The sequence below is a fragment of the Salvelinus namaycush genome, unplaced genomic scaffold, assembly GCF_016432855.1.
Source record: "Salvelinus namaycush isolate Seneca unplaced genomic scaffold, SaNama_1.0 Scaffold1274, whole genome shotgun sequence".
Lineage (NCBI taxonomy): Eukaryota > Metazoa > Chordata > Actinopteri > Salmoniformes > Salmonidae > Salvelinus > Salvelinus namaycush.
This window is the reverse complement of record NW_024057980.1, coordinates 39,957-66,226: the sequence shown is the minus strand read 5'-3', so window position 1 is coordinate 66,226 and position 26,270 is coordinate 39,957. Positions and strand designations below refer to the sequence as shown.

The following is a 26,270-nucleotide window of genomic DNA, read 5'->3' as shown; positions in this document are numbered from 1 at the left end:
CACCAAACTTTACAGTTGGCACTATGCATTGGGGCAGGTAGCGTTCTCCTGGCATCCGCCAAACCCAGATTCATCCATCGGACTGCCAGATGGCGTTTCCACTGCTCCAGAGTCCAATGGCGGCGAGCTTTACACCACTCCAGCCCACACTTGGCATTGCGCATGGTGATCTTAGACTTGTGTGCGGCTGCTCTGCCGTGGAAAACCATTTCATGAAACGCCAGACGAACAGTTATTGTGTTGATGTTGCTTCCAGAGGCAGTTAGGAGTAGTGAGTAGTGAGTGTTACAACTGAGGACAGATACGCGCTACGTGCTTCAGCACTCGGCGGTCCTGTTCTGTGAGCTTGGGTGGCCTACCACTTCACGGCTGAGCCGTTGTTGCTCCTAGACGTTTCCACTTCACAATAACATCACTTACAGTTGACCGGGGCAGCTCTAGCAGGGCAGATATTTGACAAACTGACTTGTTGGGAAGGTGGCATCCTAAGACAGTGCCACGTTGAAAGTCACTGAGCTCTTCAGTAAGGCCATTCTACTGCCAATGTTTGTCTATGGAGATTGCATGGCTGTGTGATCGATTTTTTTGTTTTTGTATTCTTTATGGATCTGTGTAATCTGAGGGAAATATGTGTCTCTATTATGGACATACATTTGTCAGGAGGTTAGGAAGTGCAGCTCAGTTTCCACCTCATTTTGTGGGCAGTGTGCACATAGCCTGTCTTCTCTTGAGAGCCAGGTCTGCCTTTCTCTCTCTCTCTCCCTTTTCTCTCTCTCTCCCTTTTCTCTCTCTCTCCCTTTTCTCTCTCTCTCTCTCTCTCTCCCTTTTCTCTCTCTCTCTCTCTCTCTCTCTCTGTCTCTCTGTCTCTGTCTCTCTGTCTCTGTCTCTGTCTCTCTGTCTCTCTGTCTCTCTGTCTCTCTCTCTCTCTCTCTCTGTCTCTCTGTCTCTGTCTCTCTGTCTCTGTCTCTGTCTCTGTCTCTCTGTCTCTCTCTCTCTCTCTCTCTCTCTCTCTCTCTCTCTCTCTCTCTCTCTCTCTCTCTCTCTCTCTCTCTCTCTCTCTACCAGCACCACATTGAGTACAGTACCGTGGGTCTCCATGGCAACACCCTCAGTCACCCTCCAGCCATCCTCCTCTCTCCATCCTTCCATCCGTCCGCCTCCACATCAACACCCACTGACCTACCATTATCCCTCCCTCTAGACCCCCACAGTGCATACTCTGTCTCTCTCTCTGTTTCAATTCAATTGACTTTATTGACATGGCAAGTTCATTATTACTTACATTGTCAAAGTATACATATCGAAAAAATAATATATATATATATTTATAAATAAATGGTGGGACCAACAGTAATAATAATAGTAGTAGTGGACATGGGATTACCATTAACAACAACTACAACAACAATATTAATCAGAACAACAATACATTAAAGCAACAGTAGTAGACCAGTGTCAATATGACTTGAGAAGACACATGACCTGGTAGTAGACCAGTGTCAATATGACTTGAGAAGACACATGACCTGGTAGTAGACCAGTGTCAACATGACTGAGAAGACACATGACCTGGTAGTAGACCAGTGTCAACATGACTGAGAAGACACATGACCTGGTAGTAGACCAGTGTCAATATGACTTGAGAAGACACATGACCTGGTAGTAGACCAGTGTCAACATGACTGAGAAGACACATGACCTGGTAGTAGACCAGTGTCAATATGACTGAGAAGACACATGACCTGGTAGTAGACCAGTGTCAATATGACTGAGAAGACACATGACCTGGTAGTAGACCAGTGTCAATATGACTTGAGAAGACACATGACCTGGTAGTAGACCAGTGTCAACATGACTGAGAAGACACATGACCTGGTAGTAGACCAGTGTCAACATGACTGAGAAGACACATGACCTGGTAGTAGACCAGTGTCAACATGACTTGAGAAGACACATGACCTGGTAGTAGACCAGTGTCAACATGACTGAGAAGACACATGACCTGGTAGTAGACCAGTGTCAATATGACTTGAGAAGACACATGACCTGGTAGTAGACCAGTGTCAATATGACTGAGAAGACACATGACCTGGTAGTAGACCAGTGTCAATATGACTTGAGAAGACACATGACCTGGTAGTAGACCAGTGTCAACATGACTGAGAAGACACATGACCTGGTAGTAGACCAGTGTCAATATGACTGAGAAGACACATGACCTGGTAGTAGACCAGTGTCAATATGACTTGAGAAGACACATGACCTGGTAGTAGACCAGTGTCAACATGACTGAGAAGACACATGACCTGGTAGTAGACCAGTGTCAATATGACTTGAGAAGACACATGACCTGGTAGTAGACCAGTGTCAACATGACTGAGAAGACACATGACCTGGTAGTAAACCAGTGTCAACATGACTGAGAAGACACATGACCTGGTAGTAGACCAGTGTCAACATGACCTGGTAGTAGACTAGTGTCAACATGACTGAGAAGACACATGACCTGGTAGTAGACCAGTGTCAACATGACTGAGAAGACACATGACCTGGTAGTAGACCAGTGTCAACATGACTGAGAAGACACATGACCTGGTAGTAGACCAGTGTCAACATGACTGAGAAGACACATGACCTGGTAGTAGACCAGTGTCAACATGACTGAGAAGACACATGACATGGTAGTAGACCAGTGTCAACATGACTGAGAAGACACATGACCTGGTAGTAGACCAGTGTCAACATGACTGAGAAGACACATGACCTGGTAGTAGACCAGTCTCAACATGACTGAGACGACACATGACCTGGTAGTAGACCAGTGTCAACATGACTGAGAAGACACATGACCTGGTAGTAGACCAGGGTCAACATGACTAAGAAGACACATGACCTGGTAGTAGACCAGTGTCAACATGACCTGGTAGTAGACCAGTGTCAACATGACTGAGAAGACACATGACCTGGTAGTAGACCAGTGTCCACATGACTGAGAAGACACATGACCTGGTAGTAGACCAGTGTCCACATGACTGAGAAGACACATGACCTGGTAGTAGACCAGTGTCAACATGACTGAGAAGACACATGACCTGGTAGTAGACCAGTGTCAACATGACTGAGAAGACACATGACCTGGTAGTAGACCAGTGTCAACATGACTGAGAAGACACATGACCTGGTAGTAGACCAGTGTCAACATGACTGAGACGACACATGACCTGGTAGTAGACCAGTGTCAACATGACTGAGAAGACACATGACCTGGTAGTAGACCAGTGTCAACATGACTGAGAAGACACATGACCTGGTAGTAGACCAGTGTCAATATGACTTGAGAAGACACATGACCTGGTAGTAGACCAGTGTCAACATGACTGAGAAGACACATGACCTGGTAGTAAACCAGTGTCAACATGACTGAGAAGACACATGACCTGGTAGTAGACCAGTGTCAACATGACTGAGAAGACACATGACCTGGTAGTAGACCAGTGTCAACATGACTGAGAAGACACATGACCTGGTAGTAGACCAGTGTCAACATGACACATGACCTGGTAGTAGACCAGTGTCAACATGACTGAGACGACACATGACCTGGTAGTAGACCAGTGTCAACATGACTGAGAAGACACATGACCTGGTAGTAGACCAGTGTCAACATGACTGAGAAGACACATGACCTGGTAGTAGACCAGTGTCAACATGACTGAGACGACACATGACCTGGTAGTAGACCAGTGTCAACATGACTGAGAAGACACATGACCTGGTAGTAGACCAGGGTCAACATGACTAAGAAGACACATGACCTGGTAGTAGACTAGTGTCAACATGACTGAGAAGACACATGACCTGGTAGTAGACCAGTGTCAACATGACTGAGAAGACACATGACCTGGTAGTAGACCAGTGTCAACATGACTGACAAGACACATGACCTGGTAGTAGACCAGTGTTAACATGACTGAGAAGACACATGACCTGGTAGTAGACCAGTGTCAACATGACTGAGAAGACACATGACCTGGTAGTAGACCAGTGTCAATATGACTGACAAGACACATGACCTGGTAGTAGACCAGTGTCAACATGACTGAGAAGACACATGACCTGGTAGTAGACCAGTGTCAACATGACTGAGAAGACACATGACCTGGTAGTAGACCAGTCTCAACATGACTGAGAAGACACATGACCTGGTAGTAGACCAGTGTCAACATGACTGAGAAGACACATGACCTGGTAGTAGACCAGTCTCAACATGACTGACAAGACACATGACCTGGTAGTAGACCAGTGTCAACATGACTGAGAAGACACATGACCTGGTAGTAGACCAGTCTCAACATGACTGAGAAGACACATGACCTGGTAGTAGACCAGTCTCAACATGACTGAGAAGACACATGACCTGGTAGTAGACCAGTGTCCACATGACTGAGAAGACACATGACCTGGTAGTAGACCAGTGTCAACATGACTGAGAAGACACATGACCTGGTAGTAGACCAGTGTTAACATGACTGAGAAGACACATGACCTGGTAGTAGACCAGTGTTAACATGACTGAGAAGACACATGACCTGGTAGTAGACCAGTGTCAACATGACTGAGAAGACACATGACCTGGTAGTAGACCAGTGTCAACATGACTGAGAAGACATATGACCTGGTAGTAGACCAGTGTCAACATGACTGAGAAGACACATGACCTGGTAGTAGACCAGTGTCAACATGACTGAGAAGACACATGACCTGGTAGTAGACCAGTGTCAACCTGACTGAGAAGACACATGACCTGGTAGTAGACCAGTGTCAACATGACTGAGAAGACACATGACCTGGTAGTAGACCAGTGTCAACATGACTGAGACGACACATGACCTGGTAGTAGACCAGTGTCAACATGACTGAGAAGACACATGACCTGGTAGTAGACCAGTGTCAACATGACTGAGAAGACACATGACCTGGTAGTAGACCAGTGTCAACATGACCTGGTAGTAGACTAGTGTCAACATGACTGAGAAGACACATGACCTGGTAGTAGACCAGTGTCAACATGACTGAGAAGACACATGACCTGGTAGTAGACCAGTGTCAACATGACTGAGAAGACACATGACCTGGTAGTAGACCAGTGTCAATATGACTGAGAAGACACATGACCTGGTAGTAGACCAGGGTCAACATGACTGAGAAGACACATGACCTGGTAGTAGACCAGGGTCAACATGACTGAGAAGACACATGACCTGGTAGTAGACCAGTGTCAACATGACTGAGAAGACACATGACCTGGTAGTAGACCAGTGTCAACATGACTGAGAAGACACATGACCTGGTAGTAGACCAGTGTCAACATGACTGAGAAGACACATGACCTGGTAGTAGACCAGTGTCAACATGACCTGGTAGTAAACCAGTGTCAACATGACTGAGAAGACACATGACCTGGTAGTAGACCAGTGTCAACATGACTGAGAAGACACATGACCTGGTAGTAGACCAGTGTCAACATGACTGAGAAGACACATGACCTGGTAGTAGACCAGGGTCAACATGACTGAGAAGACACATGACCTGGTAGTAGACCAGTGTCAACATGACTGAGAAGACACATGACCTGGTAGTAGACCAGTGTCAACATGACTGAGAAGACACATGACCTGGTAGTAGACCAGTGTCAACATGACCTGGTAGTAAACCAGTGTCAACATGACTGAGAAGACACATGACCTGGTAGTAGACCAGTGTCAACATGACTGAGAAGACACATGACCTGGTAGTAGACCAGTGTCAACATGACTGAGAAGACACATGACCTGGTAGTAGACCAGGGTCAACATGACTGAGAAGACACATGACCTGGTAGTAGACCAGGGTCAACATGACTGAGAAGACACATGACCTGGTAGTAGACCAGGGTCAACATGACTGAGAAGACACATGACCTGGTAGTAGACCAGTGTCAACATGACTGAGAAGACACATGACCTGGTAGTAGACCAGTGTCAACATGACTGAGAAGACACATGACCTGGTAGTAGACCAGTGTCAACATGACTGAGAAGACACATGACCTGGTAGTAGACCAGTGTCAACATGACTGAGAAGACACATGACCTGGTAGTAGACCAGTGTCAACATGACTGAGAAGACACATGACCTGGTAGTAGACCAGTGTCAACATGACTGAGAAGACACATGACCTGGTAGTAGACCAGTGTCAACATGACTGAGAAGACACATGACCTGGTAGTAGACCAGTGTCAACATGACTGAGAAGACACATGACCTGGTAGTAGACCAGTGTCAACATGACTGAGAAGACACATGACCTGGTAGTAGACCAGTGTCAACATGACTGAGAAGACACATGACCTGGTAGTAGACCAGTGTCAACATGACTGAGAAGACACATGACCTGGTAGTAGACCAGTGTCAACATGACTGAGAAGACACATGACCTGGTAGTAGACCAGTGTCAACATGACTGAGAAGACACATGACCTGGTAGTAGACCAGTGTCAACATGACTGAGAAGACACATGACCTGGTAGTAGACCAGTGTCAACATGACTGAGAAGACACATGACCTGGTAGTAGACCAGTGTCAACATGACTGAGAAGACACATGACCTGGTAGTAGACCAGTGTCCACATGACTGAGAAGACACATGACCTGGTAGTAGACCAGGGTCAACATGACTGAGAAGACACATGACCTGGTAGTAGACCAGTGTCAACATGACTGAGAAGACACATGACCTGGTAGTAGACCAGTGTCAACATGACTGAGAAGACACATGACCTGGTAGTAGACCAGGGTCAACATGACTGAGAAGACACATGACCTGGTAGTAGACCAGTGTCCACATGACTGAGAAGACACATGACCTGGTAGTAGACCAGTGTCAACATGACTGAGAAGACACATGACCTGGTATGAAAGACAAAACAAAACGGGAAATATTATCATCATTACTTTGTACTTTTCACTGGCTGTCCCTCAGGTTGTGGCAGGAGGACCCATATTTGGCTGCCAAAACTGCACATTTTGGCTTTTCACCCAATAAATATTTGATATTTTCTTCATCTTTTATAGTTTAAATTCTTTGTATTGAATTATAATTTTGGGAAAGAAATATTCTCTTAGGTCTGAGTATTTGTCACAGTGTAGTAGGAAATGCAGCTCTGTCTCTACCTCTCCCCTGGAGCAGAGTGAGCACAGCCTGTCCTCTCTGGGCAGCCAGGTTTGTCTGTGACGACCGGTCTCTATAGCCAGACTGTGCTCACTGGGCAGCCAGGTTTGTCTGTGACGACCGGTCTCTATAGCCAGACTGTCCTCTCTGGGCAGCCAGGTTTGTCTGTGACGACCGGTCTCTATAGCCAGACTGTCCTCTCTGGGCAGCCAGGTTTGTCTGTGACGACCGGTCTCTATAGCCAGACCGTTCTCTCTGGGCAGCCAGGTTTGTCTGTGACGACCGGTCTCTATAGCCAGACTGTCCTCTCTGGGCAGCCAGGTTTGTCTGTGACGACCGGTCTCTATAGCCAGACCGTTCTCTCTGGGCAGCCAGGTTTGTCTGTGACGACCGGTCTCTATAGCCAGACTGTCCTCTCTGGGCAGCCAGGTTTGTCTGTGACGACCGGTCTCTATAGCCAGCCTGTCCTCTCTGGGCAGCCAGGTTTGTCTGTGACGACCGGTCTCTATAGCCAGCCTGTCCTCTCTGGGCAGCCAGGTTTGTCTGTGACGACCGGTCTCTATAGCCAGACTGTCCTCTCTGGGCAGCCAGGTTTGTCTGTGACGACCGGTCTCTATAGCCAGCCTGTCCTCTCTGGGCAGCCAGGTTTGTCTGTGACGACCGGTCTCTATAGCCAGACTGTCCTCTCTGGGCAGCCAGGTTTGTCTGTGACGACCGGTCTCTATAGTCAGACTGTCCTCTCTGGGCAGCCAGGTTTGTCTGTGACGACCGGTCTCTATAGCCAGACTGTCCTCTCTGGGCAGCCAGGTTTGTCTGTGACGACCGGTCTCTATAGCCAGACTGTACTCTCTGGGCAGCCAGGTTTGTCTGTGACGACCGGTCTCTATAGCCAGACTGTCCTCTCTGGGCAGCCAGGTTTGTCTGTGACGACCGGTCTCTATAGCCAGCCTGTCCTCTCTGGGCAGCCAGGTTTGTCTGTGACGACCGGTCTCTATAGCCAGACTGTCCTCTCTGGGCAGCCAGGTTTGTCTGTGACGACCGGTCTCTATAGCCAGACTGTCCTCTCTGGGCAGCCAGGTTTGTCTGTGACGACCGGTCTCTATAGCCAGACTGTCCTCTCTGGGCAGCCAGGTTTGTCTGTGACGACCGGTCTCTATAGCCAGACTGTCCTCTCTGGGCAGCCAGGTTTGTCTGTGACGACCGGTCTCTATAGCCAGACTGTCCTCTCTGGGCAGCCAGGTTTGTCTGTGACGACCGGTCTCTATAGCCAGACTGTCCTCTCTGAGTCTGTACCTAGTCAGTGTTTTCTATCAGTTACAGTCTGACACCATGTACTGTCTGTTTAGAGACAAATAGCATTTGAAGTTTACTTACATTTTTTGTGGTGTCTTTCCAATAGGTGATATATTTTTATTTTTGTTCTGGGCTCTTTGTTATATTGCTGTGGAGGGTTGCAAAGTGATTTCTCCACATATCCCCATTTTGGAGAGCCAGTTCCTCATGATGAGGTTTGTTTAATTTATTCTAGTTTTCCCAGAAGTGGTTTGATGGATTCCTCAATTCCATCCAGCTGATTTTCTGTTCCTGTGTGTTTGTATTGCTTCAGTGTTAATCCATATTGAAGGTGTATGTTTGTGTTGTCTGGTTCGCTGTGTCTTTGATTAGATATATTTCTCAATGACTTCCTTAGATTTCTCCATCATCATCAAACCATGTTTCATTCTGTATGCTTTTAGGTTTGGTCTTGTGTTTCTTATGTCCCTGTGTATAACTCCCTCCTCTTCCTCCCTGTGTATTACTCCCTCCTCCTCCTCCTCTTCCTCCCTGTGTATTACTCCCTCCTCCTCCTCCTCTTCCTCCCTGTGTATTACTCCCTCCTCCTCCTCTTCCTCCTCCTCCCTGTGTATAACTCCTTCCTCCTCCTCCTCCTCCCTGTGTATAACTCCCTCCTCTTCCTCTTCCTCCTCCCTGTGTATAACTCCCTCCTCCTCTTCCTCCTCCTCCTCCCTGTGTATAACTCCCTCCTCCTCCCTGTGTATAACTCCCTCCTCCTCCCTGTGTATAACTCCCTCCTCTTCCTCCTCCCTGTCTATAACTCCCTCCTCCTCTTCCTCCTCCCTGTGTATAACTCTCTCCTCTTCCTCCTCCCTGTGTATAACTCCCTCCTCTTCCTCCTCCTCCTCCCTGTGTATAACTCCTTCCTCCTCCTCCTCCCTGTGTATAACTCCCTCCTCTTCCTCTTCCTCCTCCCTGTGTATAACTCCCTCCTCTTCCTCTTCCTCCTCCGTGTATAACTCCCTCCTCTTCCTCCTCCCTGTGTATAACTCCCTCCTCTTCCTCCTCCCTGTGTATAACTCCCTCCTCTTCCTCCTCCCTGTGTATAACTCCCTCCTCCTTTTCCTCCTCTTCCCTGTGTATTACTCCCTCCTCCTCCTCCTCTTCCTCCCTGTGTATTACTCCCTCCTCCTCCTCTTCCTCCTCCTCCCTGTGTATAACTCCTTCCTCCTCCTCCTCCTCCCTGTGTATAACTCCCTCCTCTTCCTCTTCCTCCTCCCTGTGTATAACTCCCTCCTCCTCTTCCTCCTCCTCCTCCCTGTGTATAACTCCCTCCTCCTCCCTGTGTATAACTCCCTCCTCTTCCTCCTCCCTGTCTATAACTCCCTCCTCCTCTTCCTCCTCCCTGTGTATAACTCTCTCCTCTTCCTCCTCCCTGTGTATAACTCCCTCCTCTTCCTCCTCCTCCTCCCTGTGTATAACTCCTTCCTCCTCCTCCTCCCTGTGTATAACTCCCTCCTCTTCCTCTTCCTCCTCCCTGTGTATAACTCCCTCCTCTTCCTCTTCCTCCTCCGTGTATAACTCCCTCCTCTTCCTCTTCCTCCTCCCTGTGTATAACTCCCTCCTCTTCCTCCTCCCTGTGTATAACTCCCTCCTCTTCCTCCTCCCTGTGTATAACTCCCTCCTCCTTTTCCTCCTCTTCCCTGTGTATAACTCCCTCCTCCTCCTCCTCCTCCTCCTCCCTGTGTATAACTCCCTCCTATTCCTCTTCCTCCTCCCTGTGTATAACTCCCTCCTCTTCCTCCTCCCTGTGTATAACTCCCTCCTCTTCCTCCTCCTCCTCCCTGTGTATAACTCTCTCTTCCTCCTCCCTGTGATAACTCCCTCCTCTTCCTCTTCCTCCTCCCTGTGTATAACTCCCTCCTCTTCCTCCTCCCTGTGTATAACTCCCTCCTCTTCCTCCTCCTCCTCCCTGTGTATAACTCCCTCCTCTTCCTCTTCTTCCTCCCTGTGTATAACTCCCTCCTCTTCCTCCTCCCTGTGTATAACACCCTCCTCTTCCTCGTCCTCCTCCCTGTGTATAACTCCCTCCTCCTCCTCCCTGTGTATAACTCCCTCCTCCTCCTCCTCCCTGTGTATAACTCCCTCCTCCTCCTCCTCCCTGTCTATAACTCCCTCCTCCTCCTCCTCCTCCCTGTGTATAACTCCCTCCTCCTCCTCCTCCTCCCTGTGTATAACTCCCTCCTCCTCCTCCTCCCTGTGTATAACTCCCTCCTCCTCCCTGTGTATAACTCCCTCCTCCTCCCTGTGTATAACTCCCTCCTCCTCCCTGTGTATAACTCCCTCCTCCTCCCTGTGTATAACTCCCTCCTCTTCCTCCTCCCTGTGTATAACTCCCTCCTCTTCCTCCTCCCTGTGTATAACTCCCTCCTCTTCCTCCTCCTCCCTGTGTATAACTCCCTCCTCTTCCTCCTCCTCCCTGTGTATAACTCCCTCCTCTTCCTCCTCCTCCCTGTGTATAACTCCCTCCTCTTCCTCCTCCTCCCTGTGTATAACTCCCTCCTCCTCCTCCTCCTCCCTGTGTATAACTCCCTCCTCCTCCTCCTCCTCCTCCCTGTGTATAACTCCCTCCTCCTCCTCCTCCTCCTTGTGTATAACTCCCTCCTCTTCCTCTTCCTCCTCCCTGTGTATAACTCCCTCCTCTTCCTCCTCCCTATGTATAACTCCCTCCTCTTCCTCCTCCCTGTGTATAACTCCCTCCTCTTCCTCCTCCCTGTGTATAACTCCCTCCTCCTCCTCCTCCTCCCTGTGTATAACTCCCTCCTCTTCCTCCTCCCTGTGTATAACTCCCTCCTCTTCCTCCTCCCTGTGTATAACTCCCTCCTCTTCCTCCTCCTCCTCCCTGTGTATAACTCCCTCCTCCTCCCTGTGTATAACTCCCTCCTCTTCCTCCTCCTCGTGTATAACTCCCTCCTCCTCCTCCTCCTCCTCCTTGTGTATAACTCCCTCCTCTTCCTCTTCCTCCCTGTGTGTATAACTCCCTCCTCTTCTTCCTCTTCCTCCCTGTGTATAACTCCCTCCTCTTCCTCTGTGTATCTTTTCCTGCAGCCTACAGAGATGGAGGTAGAGTCCCAGGTCCACCTGTATGGCCACAGCTCCGAGGTGACCAGCCTCCATGTGTGTAAACCATACAGTATCCTTATCTCTGTGTCCAGGGACGGAACATGCATCCTCTGGGACCTCAACAGGTGGGTGTACGTGGTGGCCTGCTGACAATGACCCGGCTTTATTCATGGAAGACAGAAAACATAATCACCTGTTTGTCTTGTTAGGTTGTGTTATGTCCAGAGCCTGACGGGTCACAAGAGCCCGGTGACCGCAGTGTCAGCCAGTGAGACCACAGGGGACATCGCTACGGTCTGTGACTCAGGTGAGGACCTGTCTGTTACTGTATATAGTCTAGTCTAGTGGGAGGACCTGGCTGTTACTGTATATAGAATAGTGGGAGGACCTGGCTGTTACTGTATATAGTCTAGTCTAGTGGGAGGACCTGTCTGTTACTGTATATAGTCTAGTCTAGTGGGAGGACCTGGCTGTTACTGTATATAGTCTAGTCTAGTGGGAGGACCTGGCTGTTACTGTATATAGAATAGTGGGAGGACCTGTCTGTTACTGTATATAGAATAGTCTAGTGGGAGGACCTGTCTGTTACTGTATATAGTCTAGTCTAGTGGGAGGACCTGGCTGTTACTGTATATAGTCTAGTGGGAGGACCTGTCTGTTACTGTATATAGACTAGTCTAGTGGGAGGACCTGGTTGTTACTGTATATAGTCTAGTGGGAGGACCTGTCTGTTACTGTATATATAATAGTCTAGAGGGAGGACCTGGCTGTTACTGTATATAGTCTAGTGGGAGGACCTGGTTGTTACTGTATATAGTCTAGTGGGAGGACCTGTCTGTTACTGTATATAGAATAGTCTAGTGGGAGGACCTGGCTGTTACTGTATATAGAATAGTCTAGTGGGAGGACCCGGCTGTTACTGTATATAGTCTAGTGGGAGGACCTGTCTGTTACTGTATATAGACTAGTCTAGTGGGAGGACCTGGTTGTTACTGTATATAGTCTAGTGGGAGGACCTGTCTGTTACTGTATATATAATAGTCTAGAGGGAGGACCTGGCTGTTACTGTATATAGTCTAGTGGGAGGACCTGGTTGTTACTGTATATAGTCTAGTGGGAGGACCTGTCTGTTACTGTATATAGAATAGTCTAGTGGGAGGACCTGGCTGTTACTGTATATAGTCTAGTGGGAGGACCTGGCTGTTACTGTATATAGTCTAGTCTAGTGGGAGGACCCGGCTGTTACTGTATATAGAATAGTCTAGTGGGAGGACCTGGCTGTTACTGTATATAGTCTAGTCTAGTGGGAGGACCTGTCTGTTACTGTATATAGTCTAGTGGGAGGACCTGGCTGTTACTGTATATAGAATAGTCTAGTGGGAGGACCTGGCTGTTACTGTATATAGTCTAGTGGGAGGACCTGGCTGTTACTGTATATAGTCTAGTCTAGTGGGAGGACCTGTCTGTTACTGTATATAGAATAGTCTAGTGGGAGGACCTGGCTGTTACTGTATATAGTCTAGTGGGAGGACCTGGCTGTTACTGTATATAGTCTAGTCTAGTGGGAGGACCTGTCTGTTACTGTATATAGAATAGTCTAGTGGGAGGACCTGGCTGTTACTGTATATAGTCTAGTCTAGTGGGAGGACCTGTCTGTTACTGTATATAGAATAGTCTAGTGGGAGGACCTGGCTGTTACTGTATATAGAATAGTCTAGTGGGAGGACCTGGCTGTTACTGTATATAGTCTAGTCTAGTGGGAGGACCTGTCTGTTACTGTATATAGAATAGTCTAGTGGGAGGACCTGGCTGTTACTGTATATAGTCTAGTGGGAGGACCTGGTTGTTACTGTATATAGAATAGTCTAGTGGGAGGACCTGGCTGTTACTGTATATAGTCTAGTGGGAGGACCTGGCTGTTACTGTATATAGTCTAGTCTAGTGGGAGGACCTGTCTGTTACTGTATATAGTCTAGAGGGAGGACCTGTCTGTTACTGTATATAGTCTAGTCTAGTGGGAGGACCTGGTTGTTACTGTATATAGTCTAGTCTAGTGGGAGGACCTGTCTGTTGCTGTATATAGACTAGTCTAGTGGGAGGACCTGTCTGTTACTGTATATAGTCTAGAGGGAGGACCTGTCTGTTACTGTATATAGTCTAGTCTAGTGGGAGGACCTGTCTGTTACTGTATATAGTCTAGTCTAGTGGGAGGACCTGGCTGTTACTGTATATAGTCTAGTCTAGTGGGAGGACCTGGTTGTTACTGTATATAGTCTAGTGGGAGGACCTGTCTGTTACTGTATATAGTCTAGTCTAGTGGGAGGACCTGGTTGTTACTGTATATAGTCTAGTCTAGTGGGAGGACCTGGCTGTTACTGTATATAGTCTAGTCTAGTGGGAGGACCTGGTTGTTACTGTATATAGTCTAGTGGGAGGACCTGTCTGTTACTGTATATAGTCTAGTGGGAGGACCTGTCTGTTACTGTATATAGTCTAGAGGGAGGACCTGTCTGTTACTGTATATAGTCTAGTCTAGTGGGAGGACCTGGCTGTTACTGTATATAGAATAGTGGGAGGACCTGGCTGTTACTGTATATATTCTAGTCTAGTGGGAGGACCTGGCTGTTACTGTATATAGAATAGTGGGAGGACCTGGTTGTTACTGTATATAGTCTAGTGGGAGGACCTGGTTGTTACTGTATATAGTCTAGTCTAGTGGGAGGACCTGTCTGTTACTGTATATAGTCTAGTCTAGTGGGAGGACCTGTCTGTTACTGTATATAGTCTAGTGGGAGGACCTGGTTGTTACTGTATATAGTCTAGTGGGAGGACCTGGCTGTTACTGTATATAGTCTAGTCTAGTGGGAGGACCTGTCTGTTACTGTATATAGTCTAGTCTAGTGGGAGGACCTGGTTGTTACTGTATATAGTCTAGTGGGAGGACCTGTCTGTTACTGTATATAGTCTAGTCTAGTGGGAGGACCTGTCTGTTACTGTATATAGTCTAGTGGGAGGACCTGTCTGTTACTGTATATAGTCTAGTGGGAGGACCTGGTTGTTACTGTATATAGTCTAGTGGGAGGACCTGGTTGTTACTGTATATAGTCTAGTCTAGTGGGAGGACCTGTCTGTTACTGTATATAGTCTAGTCTAGTGGGAGGACCTGGTTGTTACTGTATATAGTCTAGTGGGAGGACCTGTCTGTTACTGTATATAGTCTAGTCTAGTGGGAGTACCTGTCTGTTACTGTATATAGAATAGTCTAGAGGGAGGACCTGTCCGTTACTGTATATAGTCTAGTCTAGTGGGAGGACCTGGTTGTTACTGTATATAGTCTAGTCTAGTGGGAGGACCTGTCTGTTACTGTATATAGTCTAGTGGGAGGACCTGGTTGTTACTGTATATAGTCTAGTGGGAGGACCTGTCTGTTACTGTATATAGTCTAGTGGGAGGACCTGTCTGTTACTGTATATAGTCTAGTCTAGTGGGAGGACCTGGTTGTTACTGTATATAGTCTAGTGGGAGGACCTGGTTGTTACTGTATATAGTCTAGTGGGAGGACCTGGCTGTTACTGTATATATAATAGTCTAGAGGGAGGACCTGGCTGTTACTGTATATAGTCTACTGGGAGGACCTGTCTGTTACTGTATATAGTCTAGTGGGAGGACCTGGTTGTTACTGTATATAGAATAGTCTAGAGGGAGGACCTGTCTGTTACTGTATATAGTCTAGTCTAGTGGGAGGACCTGGTTGTTACTGTATATAGTCTAGTCTAGTGGGAGGACCTGGCTCTTACTGTATATAGTCTAGTGGGAGGACCTGGTTGTTACTGTATATAGTCTAGTGGGAGGACCTGGCTGTTACTGTATATAGAATAGTCTAGTGGGAGGACCTGGCTGTTACTGTATATAGAATAGTCTAGTGGGAGGACCTGTCTGTTACTGTATATAGTCTAGTCTAGTGGGAGGACCTGTCTGTTACTGTAAATAGTCTAGTGGGAGGACCTGGCTGTTACTGTATATAGTCTAGTCTAGTGGGAGGACCTGTCTGTTACTGTATATAGTCTAGTCTAGTGGGAGGACCTGGTTGTTACTGTATATAGTCTAGTGGGAGGACCTGTCTGTTACTGTATATAGTCTAGTGGGAGGACCTGTCTGTTACTGTATATAGTCTAGTGGGAGGACCTGTCTGTTACTGTATATAGTCTAGTCTAGTGGGAGGACCTGTCTGTTACTGTATATAGTCTAGTCTAGTGGGAGGACCTGTCTGTTACTGTATATAGTCTAGTCTAGTGGGAGGACCTGTCTGTTACTATATATAGTCTAGTGGGAGGACCTGTCTGTTACTGTATATAGAATAGTCTAGTGGGAGGACCTGTCTGTTACTGTATATAGTCTAGTGGGAGGACCTGGCTGTTACTGTATATAGTCTAGTGGGAGGACCTGGCTGTTACTGTGTCTAGTCTAGTGGGAGGACCTGTCTGTTACTGTATATAGTCTAGTCTAGTGGGAGGACCTGTCTGTTACTATATATAGTCTAGTGGGAGGACCTGTCTGTTACTGTATATAGTCTAGTGGGAGGACCTGTCTGTTACTGTATATAGTCTAGTCTAGTGGGAGGACCTGTCTGTTACTGTATATAGTCTAGTCTAGTGGGAGGACCTGTCTGTTACTGTATATAGTCTAGTCTAGTGGGAGGACCTGTCTGTTACTATATATAGTCTAGTGGGAGGACCTGTCTGTTACTGTATATAGTCTAGTGGGAGGACCTGTCTGTTACTGTATATAGTCTAGTCTAGTGGGAGGACCTGTCTGTTACTGTATATAGTCTAGTCTAGTGGGAGGACCTGGTTGTTACTGTATATAGTCTAGTCTAGTGGGAGGACCTGTCTGTTACTGTATATAGTCTAGTCTAGTGGGAGGACCTGGCTGTTACTGTATATAGACTAGTCTAGTGGGAGGACCTGTCTGTTACTGTATATAGTCTAGTCTAGTGGGAGGACCTGTCTGTTACTGTATATAGTCTAGTGGAAGAACCTGTCTGTTACTGTATATAGTCTAGTCTAGTGGGAGGACCTGTCTGTTACTGTATATAGTCTAGTGGGAGGACCTGTCTGTTACTGTATATAGTCTAGTGGGAGGACCTGTCTGTTACTGTATATAGTCTAGTCTAGTGGGAGGACCTGTCTGTTACTGTATATAGAATAGTCTAGTGGGAGGACCTGGCTGTTACTGTATATAGTCTAGTCTAGTGGGAGGACCTGTCTGTTACTGTATATAGTCTAGTGGGAGGACCTGTCTGTTACTGTATATAGAATAGTCTAGTGGGAGGACCTGTCTGTTACTGTATATAGTCTAGTCTAGTGGGAGGACCTGTCTGTTACTGTATATAGTCTAGTCTAGTGGGAGGACCTGGTTGTTACTGTATATAGTCTAGTCTAGTGGGAGGACCTGTCTGTTACTGTATATAGTCTAGTGGGAGGACCTGTCTGTTACTGTATATAGTCTAGTGGGAGGACCTGTCTGTTACTGTATATAGTCTAGTCTAGTGGGAGGACCTGTCTGTTACTGTATATAGAATAGTCTAGTGGGAGGACCTGGCTGTTACTGTATATAGTCTAGTGGGAGGACCTGTCTGTTACTGTATATAGAATAGTCTAGTGGGAGGACCTGTCTGTTACTGTATATAGTCTAGTCTAGTGGGAGGACCTGGTTTGTTACTGTATATAGTCTAGTGGTTGGACCTGGCTGTTACTGTATATAGTCTAGTCTAGTGGGAGGACCTGGCTGTTACTGTATATAGAATAGTGGGAGGACCTGGCTCTTACTGTATATAGAATAGTCTAGTGGGAGGACCTGTCTATTACTGTATATAGTCTAGTCTAGTGGGAGGACCTGTCTGTTACTGTATATAGTCTAGTGGGAGGACCTGTCTGTTACTGTATATATAATAGTCTAGTGGGAGGACCTGGCTGTTACTGTATATAGTCTAGTGGGAGGACCTGTCTGTTACTGTATATAGTCTAGTCTAGTGGGAGGACCTGGCTGTTACTGTATATAGTCTAGTCTAGTGGGAGGACCTGTCTGTTACTGTATATAGTCTAGTGGGAGGACCTGTCTGTTACTGTATATAGACTAGTCTAGTGGGAGGACCTGTCTGTTACTGTATATAGACTAGTCTAGTGGGAGGACCTGTCTGTTACTGTATATAGAATAGTCTAGTGGGAGGACCTGGTTGTTACTGTATATAGTCTAGTGGGAGGACCTGTCTGTTACTGTATATAGTCTAGTGGGAGGACCTGTCTGTTACTGTATATAGAATAGTCTAGTGGGAGGACCTGGCTGTTACTGTATATAGTCTAGTGGGAGGACCTGTCTGTTACTGTATATAGAATAGTCTAGTGGGAGGACCTGTCTGTTACTGTATATAGTCTAGTCTAGTGGGAGGACCTGTCTGTTACTGTATATAGTCTAGTGGGAGGACCTGTCTGTTACTGTATATAGAATAGTCTAGTGGGAGGACCTGTCTGTTACTGTATATAGTCTAGTCTAGTGGGAGGACCTGTCTGTTGCTGTATATAGTCTAGTGGGAGGACCTGGCTGTTACTGTATATAGTCTAGTCTAGTGGGAGGACCTGTCTGTTACTGTATATAGTCTAGTCTAGTGGGAGGACCTGGTTTGTTACTGTATATAGTCTAGTGGTTGGACCTGGCTGTTACTGTATATAGTCTAGTCTAGTGGGAGGACCTGGCTGTTACTGTATATAGAATAGTGGGAGGACCTGGCTCTTACTGTATATAGAATAGTCTAGTGGGAGGACCTGTCTATTACTGTATATAGTCTAGTCTAGTGGGAGGACCTGTCTGTTACTGTATATAGTCTAGTGGGAGGACCTGTCTGTTACTGTATATAGTCTAGTCTAGTGGGAGGACCTGTCTGTTACTGTATATAGTCTAGTGGGAGGACCTGTCTGTTACTGTGTATAGACTAGTCTAGTGGGAGGACCTGTCTGTTACTGTATATAGACTAGTCTAGTGGGAGGACCTGTCTGTTACTGTATATAGACTAGTCTAGTGGGAGGACCTGTCTGTTACTGTATATAGTCTAGTGGGAGGACCTGTCTGTTACTGTATATAGTCTAGTGGGAGGACCTGTCTGTTACTGTATATAGAATAGTCTAGTGGGAGGACCTGTCTGTTACTGTATATAGAATAGTCTAGTGGGAGGACCTGGTTGTTACTGTATATAGTCTAGTGGGAGGACCTGGTTGTTACTGTATATAGTCTAGTGGGAGGACCTGGCTGTTACTGTATATAGTCTAGTCTAGTGGGAGGACCTGTCTGTTACTGTATATAGTCTAGTGGGAGGACCTGTCTGTTACTGTATATAGTCTAGTGGGAGGACCTGTCTGTTACTGTATATAGTCTTGTGGGAGGACCTGTCTGTTACTGTATATAGTCTAGTGGGAGGACCTGGCTGTTACTGTATATAGAATAGTCTAGTGGGAGGACCTGGCTGTTACTGTATATAGAATAGTGGGAGGACCTGGCTGTTACTGTATATAGAATAGTGGGAGGACCTGGCTGTTACTGTATATAGAATAGTCTAGAGGGAGGACCTGTCTGTTACTGTATATAGAATAGTGGGAGGACCTGACTCTTACTGTATATAGAATAGTCTAGTGGGAGGACCTGTCTGTTACTGTATATAGTCTAGTCTAGTGGGAGGACCTGTCTTACTGTATATAGTCTAGTGGGAGGACCTGGTTGTTACTGTATATAGTCTAGTGGGAGGACCTGTCTGTTACTGTATATAGTCTAGTGGGAGGACCTGTCTGTTACTGTATATAGTCTAGTGGGAGGACCTGTCTGTTACTGTATATAGAATAGTCTAGTGGGAGGACCTGGCTTTTACTGTATATAGTCTAGTCTAGTGGGAGGACCTGTCTGTTACTGTATATAGTCTAGTGGGAGGACCTGTCTGTTACTGTATATAGTCTTGTGGGAGGACCTGGCTGTTACTGTATATAGTCTAGTGGGAGGACCTGGCTGTTACTGTATATAGAATAGTCTAGTGGGAGGACCTGTCTGTTACTGTATATAGTCTAGTCTAGTGGGAGGACCTGTCTGTTACTGTATATAGAATAGTCTAGTGGGAGGACCTGGCTGTTACTGTATATAGTCTAGTCTAGTGGGAGGACCTGGCGGTTACTGTATATAGTCTAGTGGGAGGACCTGTCTGTTACTGTATATAGTCTAGTCTAGTGGGAGGACCTGGCTGTTACTGTATATAGTCTAGTCTAGTGGGAGGACCTGGCTGTTACTGTATATAGTCTAGTCTAGTGGGAGGACCTGGCTGTTACTGTATATAGTCTAGTCTAGTGGGAGGACCTGGCTGTTACTGTATATAGTCTAGTCTAGTGGGAGGACCTGGCTGTTACTGTATATAGTCTAGTCTAGTGGGAGGACCTGGCTGTTACTGTATATAGTCTAGTGGGAGGACCTGTCTGTTACTGTATATAGAATAGTCTAGTGGGAGGACCTGGCTGTTACTGTATATAGAATAGTCTAGTGGGAGGACCTGGCTGTTACTGTATATAGAATAGTCTAGTGGGAGGACCTGGCTGTTACTGTATATAGAATAGTCTAGTGGGAGGACCTGGCTGTTACTGTATATAGAATAGTCTAGAGTGTTTTTGTCTGTCTGCCTGTGTGTCTGGCTGACTGCCTGTGTGTCTGGCTGACTGCCTGCGTGTCTGGCTGACTGCCTGCGTGTCTGGCTGACTGCCTGCGTGTCTGGCTGACTGCCTGCGTGTCTGGCTGACTGCCTGCGTGTATCACTCATCCTCTAACCTATTATGTCATTGTGTACATCCAGTGGGCGGGGGCAGTGACCTACGGTTGTGGACTGTGAACGGCGATCTGATTGGCCACGTCCACTGTCGCGAGATCATCTGCTCTGTGGCGTTCTCCAATCAGCCGGAGGGAGTGTCTGTCAACGTCATCACAGGGGGACTGGAGAACGGAGTGGTCAGGTGAGCAGCTTCCTGTCTGTCTCTCTGTGTACGAGTCTGTTTCCTTGTGACTGTTTTTATGCTGCTGTAAACAAATTGTCCAGAATTACCCAGGTTTCCCTCCAAACTTTTAACGTGAGTAAAGTACATGTTGGATAGAGAATGTCACAACAGACCTGATGAAAACCTCAAATTTGTCGATAAACTTTCCAAATGTCGAAAAAACTAAATACATTAGACAAGGTGGGATACTTTTTTGTGACTGTAAAATTATGAGAAATTGTGGCGGAAACGCCTTTCTGAACAAATATTGATGTAATAAACTTTGATTGACGTGATGATTTTTGTGTTGATGCTCCTTTCGATAAATATGGACTTGGCTGCCGTTTGACAGATAAAAGTCTCTTTCTCCATAATCTCCTCCTCGTGTGCGGAGCCTTCAGACAGTGTTCACACCCCTCGACTTGTCCACATTTTGTTGTTACAAAATGTAAATTATGTTACGTTTTTTACAAATAATTTCAAGTTAAAAGCTGAAATGTCTTGAGTAAATAAGTATTCGACCTCTTCGTTATGGCAAGGCTAAATAAGTTCAGGAGTCAAAATGTGCTTAACAAGTCACATAAGTGTCATGGACTCACTCTGTGTGCAATAATAGTGTTTAAAATTATTTTTGAATGACTACCTCATCTCTGTACCCTACACATACAATTATCTGTAAGAGCTCAGTCAAGCAGCGAATTTCAAACACAGATTCAACTCCGAAGACCCAGAGGTTTTCCAATGCCTTTCAAAGAAGGACACCTATTGGTAGATGGGTAAACTTAAAAAAACAGACATTGAATATCCCATTGAGCATGGTGAAGTTATTAATTACACTTTGGATGGTGCATCAATACACCCAGTCACTACAAAGATACAGGCGTCCTTCCTAACTCAGTTGACGGAGAGTAAGGAAACTGCTCAGGGATTTTCACCATGAGGCCAATGATGACTTTAAAACCGTTAGAGTTTAATGGCTGTGACAGGAGAAACCTGAGGATGGATCAACAACATTGTAGTTACTCCACAATACTAACCTAAATGACAGAGTGAAAAGAAGGAAGCCTGTACAGAATACAAATATTCCAAAACATGCATCCTGTTTGCAACAAGGCACTAAAGTAAAACTACAGAAAATGTGACAAAGAAATTAACTTATGTCCGGAATACAAAGTGTTATGTTTGAGGTAAATCCAATACAACACATTACTGAGTACCACTCTCCATATTTTCAAGCATAGTGGTGTCTGCATCATGTTATGGGTAGGCTTGTCATCATTAAGGACTGGGGAGTTTTTCAGGATAGAAAAGAAACAGAATGGAGCTAAACACAGGCAAAATAGAGGAAAACCTGGTTCAGTCTGCTTTCCACCAGACACTGGGAGATGAATGCACCTTTCAGCAGGACAATAACCTAAAACACAAGGCCAAATATACAGTGGCCGAGTTAGTTTGGACTTCGTTTTGACTTAAATCTATTTGGAAATCTATAGCAATAACTGAAAATGTCTGTCTAGCAATGATCAACAACCAATTTGACAGATCTTGAAAAATGGGTAAATGTTGCATAATCAAGGTGCGGAAAGCTGTTAGACGTACCCGGAAAGACTCACAGCTCTTAGAGACGTACCCGGAAAGACTCACAGCTTTTAGAGACGTACCCGGAAAGACTCACAGCTTTTAGAGACGTACCCGGAAAGACTCACAGCTTTTAGAGACGTACCCGGAAAGACTCACAGCTCTTAGAGCCTTACCCGGAAAGACTCACAGCTCTTAGAGCCTTACCCGGAAAGACTCACAGCTCTTAGAGCCTTATCCGGAAAGTCTCACAGCTCTTAGAGCCTTATCCGGAAAGACTCACAGCTCTTAGAGCCTTACCCGGAAAGACTCACAGCTCTTAGAGCCTTACCCGGAAAGACTCACAGCTCTTAGAGCCTTACCCGGAAAGACTCACAGCTCTTAGAGCCTTACCCGGAAAGACTCACAGCTCTTAGAGCCTTACCCGGAAAGACTCACAGCTCTTAGAGCCTTACCCGGAAAGACTCACAGCTCTTAGAGCCTTACCCGGAAAGACTCACAGCTCTTAGAGCCTTATCCAGAAAGACTCACAGCTCTTAGAGACTTAACCGGAAAGACTCACAGCTCTTAGAGCCTTACCCAGAAAGACTCACAGCTCTTAGAGCCTTACCCGGAAAGACTCACAGCTCTTAGAGCCTTACCCGGAAAGACTCACAGCTCTTAGAGCCTTACCCGGAAAGACTCACAGCTCTTAGAGCCTTACCCGGAAAGACTCACAGCTGTAATCGCTGCCAAATGTGCTTCTACAAAGTTTTGACTCAGGGGGTTGAATACTTATGTAAATTAGATATTTCTGTATTTCATTTTCAAAACATTTACCAAAATGTCTAAATACATGTTTTCACTTCGTCATTATGGGGTTTTGTGTGTAGATTGCTGAGGAAAAAAAAATATTACATATATTTTTGAATTCAGGCTGTAATACATTTCAACAAAATATTGAATTAGTCAAGGGGTGTGAATACTTTCTGAAGGAACTGTAGGTAGCCTACCCACACTATCTCTGTTGGCTAGAGAGAACGCACCAATACTTCCTGAAGGAACTGTAGGTAGCCTACCCACACTATCTCTGTTGGCTAGAGAGAACGCACCAATACTTCCTGAAGGAACTGTAGGTAGCCTACCCACACTATCTCTGTTGGCTAGAGAGAACGTACCAATACTTCCTGAAGGAACTGTATGTAGCCTACCCACACTATCTCTGTTGGCTAGAGAGAACGTACCAATACTTCCTGAAGGAACTGTAGGTAGCCTACCCACACTATCTCTGTTGGCTAGAGAGAACGTACCAATACTTCCTGAAGGAACTGTATGTAGCCTACCCACACTATCTCTGTTGGCTAGAGAGAACGTACCAATACTTCCTGAAGGAACTGTATGTAGCCTACCCACACTATCTCTGTTGGCTAGAGAGAACGTACCAATACTTCCTGAAGGAACTGTAGGTAGCCTACCCACACTATCTCTGTTGGCTAGAGAGAACGTACCAATACTTCCTGAAGGAACTGTATGTAGCCTACCCACACTATCTCTGTTGGCTAGAGAGAACGTACCAATACTTCCTAAAGGAACTGTAGGTAGCCTAGCCACACTATCTCTGTTGGCTAGAGAGAAAGCACCAATACTTCCTGAAGGAACTGTAGGTAGCCTAGCCACACTATCTCTGTTGGCTAGAGAGAACGTACCAATACTTCCTGAAGGAACTGTATGTAGCCTACCCACACTATCTCTGTTGGCTAGAGAGAACGTACCAATACTTCCTGAAGGAACTGTAGGTAGCCTACCCACACCATCTCTGTTGGCTAGAGAGAACGTACCAAGACCAGAGTGGGCACATTCATTATATAAGAAAAACATTTGAGATGGAAACCCATTTTAAGTTGTATTTTTTATTCTGTACAAGATATCTTTCTGTTCACGTCCTTTTATCTGCAACAAATCAATCTGATGGAAAAACATCTCTTCTGGGAAAATGCACATATTGTTTATATGCAAATGTTTTAATATGCGCGTGGAAAAACTGTCGCTCAATTGGATGGGAACCTGGGTAGTGTCATAAAGACGTTCTGAATCTGAATGTGGCTTCCTGAATAAATGTCAAATAACAAAGGTCTTCCTTTTTCCTCTCGTCACAACCATTCAGGCTGTGGAGCACCTGGGACTTGAAGCCAGTGAGAGAGATCACCTTCCCCAAGTCGAACAAGCCTATCATCAGCCTGACGTATTCCTGTGACGGCCACCACCTCTACACCGCTAACAGTGAGGGGACGGTCATGGCCTGGTGTAGGAGAGACCAGCAGAGGATGAAACTCCCCATGTTCTACAGCTTCCTCTCTAGCTACGCTGCCAGCTGACAGACTAGGGCCTTGAATGACTACACTACCCACAATCCTCCTGAGAGACATGATTACAATACCCATAGTCCTTTTCTGACGCATGGCCCCAGACTACCCTGAGAGACAGAACTACAATACCCACAGTCCTCTGCTCTTATGGCAGCCCCCAGACCTCCTGGCATGTTGAGAGTCAGAACTACAATACCCATAGTTCTCTTCTCTTCTGACGCATTGCTCCAGACAACCCTGGGACAAAACTACAATAACCACAGTTCTCCAGGCGGACGGAACAGTCAGTCCCCTCCCCTCGCCGGGAGACGGACATGTCAACATGCTGCAGACGACCAATCAAAGCCCTCAGCTCAGACCCTAAGACCCTACAGACATTTCCGTGCGAGCAGACTAGCGTCTGTTAACATGAAGCTAAGATATGATATTAAAGAGATCTAGATATACATTGTATTTGCTTTTGGAATGTTTTGGTTTTGTTGTCGTGGTAATAGTGTTCCCTCCTTCTGAAATGTGTTGCTGATGACTTGATTGGTTGTTTGGACTGTCCTGGTGAGCTGCTACATAACATCTGACCAATCCCAAGTCAGACCAGAGGGCTGAAGGCCCCGCCTCTGCTAGTGTCTGACCAATCCAAAGCCAGAGCAGAGGGTTGAAGACCCGTCCCCGTCTCTCCTCTACGGACAACGCATGTGTCTCTCTCTGCATGAGTCACCTGACTGATGGCTCTTGTTCCTGAGAGACCAGGACAAGCTGCAGTTACAGGGGCACACTGCATATCTGTCACCTACCTGGAGATGACCCTGCATATCTGTCACCTGCCTGGAGATGACCCTGCATGGCCCTGTGGGGTCTGAGATACCCTTCCTGTCCACTCTGAACTCTAGACTACGTAGACCAGCTAGGGGGATCTGGGATGACGTGGGTTGTGTCGCCTGTAATGTCCTGCCCTGTGCCCTAAGAAAGGCCTCTTCTTGCATGCTGGAATTAAGGAGACGGAGGGGGATGCATGGATGGGTGTGGATGGGTGCAGGGGTGTGTTGCTTTGTATCAAACCTGTTTCCTGCCTTGTATCAAACCTGTTTCCTGCCTTGTATCAAACCTGTTTCCTGCTTTGTATCAACCCTGTTTCCTGCCTTGTATCAAACCTGTTTCCTGCTTTGTATCAAACCTGTTTCCTGCTTTGTATCAAACCTGTTTCCTGCCTTGTATCAAACCTGTTTCCTGCTTTGTATCAAACCTGTTTCCTGCCTTGTATCAAACCTGTTTCCTGCTTTGTATCAACCCTGTTTCTTGTGTCATTTTGTTTTCACTTTGTTTTTGCATTGGCTTCCTTAGAGTGCTATTGTCGTTATTTCTTATTATCAATGAAAGCTGAGAATGATCTGCTGTCGAGTGTTGTCCTTGTGTTTACTGGTCTGAAATTGCTGCCTCTCCAATGCACTACAGCTATCAACTGATTCTTACAGCCATCAACTGATTCTTACAGCCATCAACTGATTCTTACAGCCATCAACTGATTCTTACAGCCATCAACTGCTTCCTACAGCCATCAACTGCTTCCTACAGCCATCAACTGCTTCCTACAGCCATCAACTGATTCATACAGCCATCAACTGATTCTTACAGCCATCAACTGATTCTTACAGCCATCAACTGATTCATACAGCCTTCAACTGATT

At 46.3% G+C, this 26,270-nt stretch overlaps 1 protein-coding gene across 1 annotated transcript in view; it reads left to right on the top strand.

Moving 5' to 3' along the window:
• Nucleotides 1–25,981, top strand: part of LOC120036267 (lysosomal-trafficking regulator-like) — a 31,675-nt gene extending 5,694 nt beyond the window's left edge. The window contains exons 3-6 of the mRNA XM_038982743.1: nt 11,595–11,734; nt 11,819–11,916; nt 20,488–20,644; nt 24,387–25,981. Coding sequence (XP_038838671.1) covers nt 11,595–11,734; nt 11,819–11,916; nt 20,488–20,644; nt 24,387–24,597 — 606 coding nt within the window. The 3' untranslated portion in view covers nt 24,598–25,981. The remainder of the gene's footprint in view (nt 1–11,594; nt 11,735–11,818; nt 11,917–20,487; nt 20,645–24,386) is intronic.
• The last annotated feature ends 289 nt before the right edge of the window (nt 25,982–26,270 follow it).